The following is a 7292-nucleotide window of genomic DNA, read 5'->3' on the forward strand; positions in this document are numbered from 1 at the left end:
TGTTCAATAAATAAATTATTATTAATTTATATTGGTCTTCGATTCGAATTAGGAACAAATTTTAAGATTGATGAGTTTGTCTAAATTGGTCAAAATTAAAATCTTAAAATTTTCACACAACAGTGTACCTTGTCGGGTGAAAAATCAAAACTTTCTCTCTCTAAAGTCTTTTCAATTTCATAATTCTTTCTCCAAAAATGCTTTGATTCAAACTTTTGTTCTCTGTCTAGGTTCTCACCACCCACCTATCACTTTCGGTGTTTTTTACATTAACCCACTAACCCTTGTTTTTCTTTGTTCCCACTCACTCTTCTTCTTCACTCTCTCACACATTACAACGAGAAAAAGATTAATCATAATTTCATAGGAGTGAGTGTGTGAGAGAGAGAATATGCCAACAATTCACACCCCACCACCATCTCACTCCTCACACAAAACAAACAATACAAATATATAATTATATGTATATATATAGAGAGAGAAACATGGAGAGAGAGTAGAAAAGTTAGTTCAGATCAGAAACATGAGAGCAGAAAGAGCAGGTAGAGTGTGAAGAGGTTTGGTTTGTGTTGTATTTTGGGAACTGGGAATTTTGTCTATAAAAGAAAAGCTAAGAAATTTATATCAAATGTCAAAAGAATCTGAAGAGATTAAAACTATAGAGCAATGGAAATGGTCTGAAATGCAAGGACTTGAGCTTGTGAGTGATGATATGAATTCTTCTGACCCTTTTAAAGGGAACCTACCAACAGTAACAGAAGAAGGTGTTACTGTTACTGTTAGTGGTTCTGAGAATCGAGTTCAAGTTTCAAAGGAAATGGAAGAAACTAACAAAGATGATGATTGTGGTGGTAAGGAGAAGAAGAGTCAGAGTGTTGCTTCTGTTGGGTTTGGAGAGCTTTTTAGATTTGCTGATGGGTTGGATTATGTACTCATGACAATTGGGACTGTTGGAGCAATTGTTCATGGTTGTTCTTTGCCTATTTTTCTTAGATTCTTTGCGGATCTTGTTAACTCTTTTGGGTCAAATGCTAATAATTTGGACAAGATGACACAAGAAGTTGTCAAGGTAGAATAATTAACAGATAGCAGAATTTAATGTTTGATGCTTTTTGTGATTTTTCTATTTTTGGAAAGTAAATATGAATTGTTGTTTTTTGCAGTATGCGTTTTACTTCCTTGTGGTGGGTGCTGCTATTTGGGCATCTTCATGGGCAGGTTAGTTGTTTGTTTCCAATTGAAGTTGAAGAACAAGCTTTTGTCTTTTTTTGGTTTTGAAAATTTTTTATGTTCTGATTTTCAATTGTTTGGAGTTATGGATAATGATGTGAAAAAGGGTTGGACTTATTGCAGAGATTTCGTGTTGGATGTGGACCGGAGAGCGACAGTCAACCAAGATGAGGATCAAGTATCTCGAAGCTGCGTTGAAACAAGACATTGAATTCTTCGACACCGAGGTTCGAACTTCGGACGTTGTTTTTGCAATCAATACTGATGCTGTCATGGTCCAGGATGCCATTAGTGAGAAGGTTAGATGAATGAACAACTGTTGTGTTTTTTTTCTTTTCTTTTGTGTCAGTTTCATTAGATTGGACTAGTTTTGAGTGTTGTGCTTGGTTTTGTGCAGTTGGGAAATTTCATTCACTACATGGCTACTTTTGTTTCTGGTTTTGTTGTTGGATTCACCGCTGTTTGGCAATTGGCTTTGGTTACTCTTGCTGTTGTTCCTATGATAGCCGTAATCGGAGGTATTCATACCACAACTTTGGCGAAGCTCTCTAGTAAGAGCCAAGAAGCTCTTTCTCAAGCTGGCAACATCGTAGAACAGGTAAAGAATGAGTGTATGATTGGTTTCACGTTTCTAGCCCCCAAAATTGATTCTGGACGTGTAGAATTGATTTTAATATGTTTGAATTTAAAAAATTGATTCTATTTGAAGCTAACTTTTATAGCTTTTGAGTCTAAATGTGATTTTGATGTAGTATAAATTATAATCGGTCTCAATTTCACTTTTTCTGGAACCGAGGTGATTTTGTTGTTGAAATTGCAGACGGTTGTGCAAATTCGAGTAGTGCTGGCATTTGTTGGCGAGTCTCGAGCACTACAAGGCTACTCATCATCCTTGAAGGTTGCTCAGAAGCTTGGCTACAAAACTGGTCTTGCAAAGGGAATGGGATTAGGTGCGACTTACTTTGTTGTTTTCTGCTGTTACGCGCTTCTTCTATGGTACGGAGGCTATCTTATACGGCATCACGAAACCAACGGAGGACTTGCCATTGCAACCATGTTTGCTGTCATGATTGGTGGAATGTGAGTACTAGTAGTGCATTTTGCGTTTTAGAAAACAAAAGCCATAGTGATCGAATTTTGGAGTTTTGAATGTTTGATATGTTTTAACGATTTGATTTAATTTATGTAGAGGTCTGGGACAATCTGCGCCTAGCATGGCTGCATTTACGAAGGCGAGGGTTGCAGCTGCTAAGATTTTCCGGATAATTGATCACAAGCCTGGAATTGACAGAAACAGCGAATCAGGATTGGAATTGGAGATAGTTACTGGACTTGTGGAGCTGAAAAATGTCGACTTTTCTTATCCCTCTAGGCCCGAGGTTAAAATCCTCAATGACTTCTCCTTGAATGTTCCTGCCGGAAAAACCATAGCTTTAGTCGGTAGCAGTGGCTCTGGCAAGAGTACTGTTGTTTCTCTTATTGAGAGATTCTACGACCCAACTTCAGGTAAATTTCAAAAACGACAGGTTTTATTTTAAAAGATTGAATTTTGATATTGGAAGTTTTATGTCAAAATCGGTTACGTTCGTTACATTGTTCCAAAAAATTGGGTGCAGGACAAGTTATGCTAGATGGACAAGACATTAAAACTTTGAAGCTTAAATGGCTGAGACAACAGATAGGACTTGTGAGTCAAGAGCCTGCTTTGTTCGCTACCACGATTCGAGAAAATATACTCTTGGGAAGACCTGATGCAAACCAGGTTGAGATTGAAGAAGCTGCTAGGGTTGCTAATGCTCATTCATTCATCGTAAAACTTCCCGAAGGCTATGAAACTCAGGTTAGTCAACTGAGCTCAAGAAAATGCACGTTGTCGATGAATTAATGGTCCCTTTGTTAAATTAACCGCATCATTAGATTTGAATTATATAAAAATAACAACTCGTCTTTAAAATATATTGTCATTAACGATGTACACAGAAACACAGTGATAACAAAACAGATGAATATTTTATTCCAAACTGTTATTAACAATGTGTACAGAAACATGGTGATGCTTTGACTATTAATTCGGTCAAACCTGGAGCAGGAAGTGTTGTTTATTATGCATTGTATCTGACAAAAGACCAAGAGGGTAACATGCTTCGGTCAACTTGTACACATGTTCATAACAAAAAATATATGGACCACAAAAAAGTTATTCATTAATCATAAAGTGTTTAATCTAAAGGAATAAACTATTTCTGTTCAGAACTCTAAATAAACTAATTATGAATCGGAGCAAGAATAATCATATGCTATACAATACTATAGTAGAAAAAGGGAATAAAATAATATGTCTATTGATGGCAGGTAGGAGAAAGAGGACTGCAACTTTCCGGAGGGCAAAAACAAAGAATAGCGATTGCAAGGGCAATGCTAAAGAATCCAGCGATTCTTCTTCTTGACGAAGCAACAAGTGCGTTGGACTCTGAATCAGAAAAGCTGGTGCAAGAAGCACTTGACCGGTTTATGATTGGCAGAACAACTCTTGTAATTGCGCATCGTCTCTCCACAATTCGCAAAGCTGACCTCGTAGCTGTGATTCAACAAGGAAGTGTTTTTGAAATTGGAACTCATGACGAGCTCTTCTCCAAAGGTGAAAATGGAGTTTATGCCAAGCTCATTAAGATGCAGGAGATTGCTCATGAAACTGCTATGAATAACGCTAGAAAGAGTAGTGCAAGGTAGTTTTCACCAATGTGTAACATTTTGCTCTTTTTTGAAATAATTTCACTTTCATTGGTCAAACGTTACTTACCTCCCAGCCACATTGCGCGTTGCCAAGGCTTCTTTACTCTAAAAATCGGAGGGTTAAGGCAAAAAAAAATTGCGATTTTCACCAATGTTTCTAGTTCATCTTATAACTGGCACTAGTAGATATTTCGAGCTGAACATACATGTTATTTCTATTTGCAGGCCTTCAAGTGCAAGAAACTCGGTTAGCTCGCCGATAATTACTAGGAATTCTTCTTATGGACGATCACCGTACTCACGTAGATTGTCTGATTTCTCTACATCAGATTTCAGTTTGTCCCTAGATGCATCTCATCCAAATTACAAGCACGAAAAGCTTGCCTTCAAAGATCAAGCCGGTTCGTTCTGGAGACTAGTTAAAATGAACTCTCCTGAATGGCTTTACGCTTTAATTGGCTCAATCGGTTCAATTGTTTGTGGATCACTTAGTGCTTTTTTTGCTTATGTTCTTAGTGCTGTTCTCAGTATCTATTACAATCCGGACCACAGATACATGATCCGAGAAATAAATAAGTACTGCTACTTGTTGATTGGTCTTTCATCAACTGCACTTATCTTCAACACATTGCAACACTTCTTCTGGGATATTGTTGGCGAAAATCTTACGAAACGTGTGAGGGAGAAAATGCTGGCGGCCGTGCTTAAGAATGAAATGGCCTGGTTTGATCAGGAGGAAAATGAAAGTGCAAGGATTGCTGCAAGGCTAGCTCTTGATGCCAACAATGTCAGATCAGCTATTGGAGACCGAATTTCGATAATTGTGCAGAATACTGCACTTATGCTTGTTGCTTGTACTGCAGGTTTTGTGCTGCAGTGGCGTCTCGCCCTTGTCCTCATTGCTGTATTCCCTGTTGTTGTTGCAGCCACTGTTTTGCAGGTTTGTTTATTATTCTTTGTTACTTTTAACTGTCGCGTCAGTAGAAAAATTTGTTTCTATTTAGTTTTTGATTTCAAAGCTCAATGCATCATTAATTATTGTCGTGTTTTGTACAGAAAATGTTCATGACCGGTTTCTCTGGTGACCTGGAAGCTGCGCATGCCAAGGCCACACAACTAGCTGGGGAGGCTATAGCCAATGTAAGGACTGTTGCAGCCTTCAATTCAGAAGCAAAAATTGTTCGCATTTTTGCTTCCAACCTTGAAACTCCGCTACAAAGGTGCTTTTGGAAGGGACAGATTTCTGGAAGCGGATACGGAATAGCTCAGTTTGCACTTTATGCTTCGTATGCACTTGGTCTTTGGTATGCTTCATGGCTAGTGAAACATGGAATATCTGACTTCTCTAAAACAATCCGAGTTTTTATGGTCCTCATGGTCTCTGCCAATGGCGCTGCTGAGACATTAACGCTGGCTCCTGAGTTCATCAAAGGAGGTAGAGCCATGCGATCAGTCTTTGATCTCCTTGACCGTAGAACCGAGATTGAACCAGATGATCAAGATGCTACTCCTGTTCCTGACCGTCTTCGCGGAGAAGTTGAACTTAAGCATGTGGACTTCTCGTATCCCACTAGACCCGATATGCCAGTTTTTCGCGACCTTAATCTCCGTGTCCGAGCCGGAAAAACTCTTGCCCTTGTTGGACCTAGTGGCTGCGGCAAGAGCTCGGTGATTGCACTTATACAGAGATTCTATGATCCAACGTCCGGCCGAGTCATGATCGATGGAAAGGACATTAGAAAATACAACCTCAAGTCCTTAAGACGACACATTTCTGTGGTACCTCAAGAGCCATGCCTATTTGCTACTACTATTTACGAAAACATTGCATACGGCCACGACTCAGCAACAGAAACCGAGATAATTGAAGCTGCGACACTTGCCAATGCTCACAAGTTCATATCTTCACTACCAGACGGATACAAAACCTTTGTAGGGGAGAGAGGTGTCCAACTCTCCGGGGGACAAAAACAAAGAATAGCAGTCGCTCGCGCTTTTTTGAGAAAAGCCGAGCTTATGCTTCTTGACGAGGCAACAAGTGCACTTGATGCCGAATCTGAAAGGTCTGTTCAAGAGGCTCTAGACCGCGCTTCTACAGGAAAAACAACCATCATTGTTGCACATAAGCTATCGACTATCAGAAACGCCAATGTAATTGCTGTGATTGACGATGGTAAAGTAGCCGAGCAAGGTTCACATTCACAGTTAATGAAAAATCATCAAGACGGGATATACGCGCGCATGATTCAATTACAAAGGTTTACACCGAACCAGGTAATTGGTATGGCATCTGGTTCAAGTTCTTCAACATGAGCAAGAGATGATGAAAATAGCAGCAACAGGAATATATGCCATACATATATACACATTTATAATTATTGGCATTTTTTGTCTAGAAAATAGTATATAGTTTGTGTATTATTAATTCCTACTCTTTCTTTTCATGTCTTATTGAAGAATGTATGTATGTATGTTCTTGTCCTTGTGAATGTTACTAAGAAAATGAATGACAGATGAATTGATGCTCATCCTTATTAATTTATTGAACTTTGCTTCCTCTCATTCTCTTATACAACTCAGAGTCTATTGTATGGTAACATAAACAAGTGCTAAAGCATTATGCTGCAGCACCAAAAGGATTTTGTTTAGGTAATGCAAAATATGACAAGTCTTGTATGGATATATATACCCAATTCATTAGAATTTCTTAGGCGGGGGACATGAAATATGCTTAACATAATAAAATTCTAAGGAAGGTGGCTCGGGATGCATCATTGTGGTTGAAGTTGAAGCCACTCTATCCGACCAAGTTCTCTCCCACTTTGGTGAAAAACTGATTTTATCCTTTATTTCATTTCGGAGTTTGAATTTCCGATTTACAAAAGAATTTACCTTTTTAAGAAAAATGTTTGAATGCTTTTAATTTTTATATCTTTTTGATTTTATTTTTTTTAGAAATCATTACAAACATATAAATGTAAAACAAAATAGGGATATATTTGGAATAGTGATATTGAATGTAATAATTATATATGATTTTTGCGAATTTTTTACGAAAATAATCCAATTTTTTAAGGAAATTCTCAAAATAATTCTGGTAAAAAAATTCCCAAAGTACCCTACTTTTAGGAGGAGATGTCAATCCAATTGGCGACTCCTTTTAAAAATTGAATGGAGACGTCAATTGGATTGGCTAGGGCACATGATGCAGCCAATCCAATTGGCGCCCATGTGTATTTTTACAAAGGAGGCGTCAATTGGATTTGCACCAATTGGATTGACACCAATTGGATTGGCACCTCAGTGTAAAATACAATTTTTTTTGTTAT

At 38.1% G+C, this 7292-nt stretch overlaps 1 protein-coding gene across 1 annotated transcript; it reads left to right on the forward strand.

The window, feature by feature from the left end:
• The first annotated feature begins 212 nt into the window (after positions 1-212).
• On the forward strand, positions 213-6525 carry LOC127125786 (ABC transporter B family member 1). The gene is made up of 10 exons (XM_051054607.1): positions 213-1069; positions 1164-1218; positions 1354-1529; positions 1628-1828; positions 2051-2310; positions 2420-2736; positions 2847-3070; positions 3583-3956; positions 4189-4903; positions 5020-6525. Exons 1-10 carry the CDS (start codon positions 629-631, stop codon positions 6274-6276), a joined length of 4020 nt encoding a protein of 1339 aa, XP_050910564.1. The 5' UTR covers positions 213-628; the 3' UTR covers positions 6277-6525.
• Positions 6526-7292: the final 767 nt, after the last annotated feature.

Source organism: Lathyrus oleraceus, chromosome 3 (genome assembly GCF_024323335.1).
Source record: "Lathyrus oleraceus cultivar Zhongwan6 chromosome 3, CAAS_Psat_ZW6_1.0, whole genome shotgun sequence".
Lineage (NCBI taxonomy): Eukaryota > Viridiplantae > Streptophyta > Magnoliopsida > Fabales > Fabaceae > Lathyrus > Lathyrus oleraceus.

Coding starts and splice junctions, on each gene's coding strand:
- LOC127125786 (XM_051054607.1), top strand. CDS start 629: ATGTCAAAAGAATCTGAAGAGATTAAAACTATAGAGCAATGGAAATGG. Junction 1,219..1,353: donor TTGGGCATCTTCATGGGCAG/GTTAGTTGTTTG, acceptor GACTTATTGCAG/AGATTTCGTGTTGGATGTGG. Junction 4,904..5,019: donor TTGCAGCCACTGTTTTGCAG/GTTTGTTTATTA, acceptor TGTTTTGTACAG/AAAATGTTCATGACCGGTTT.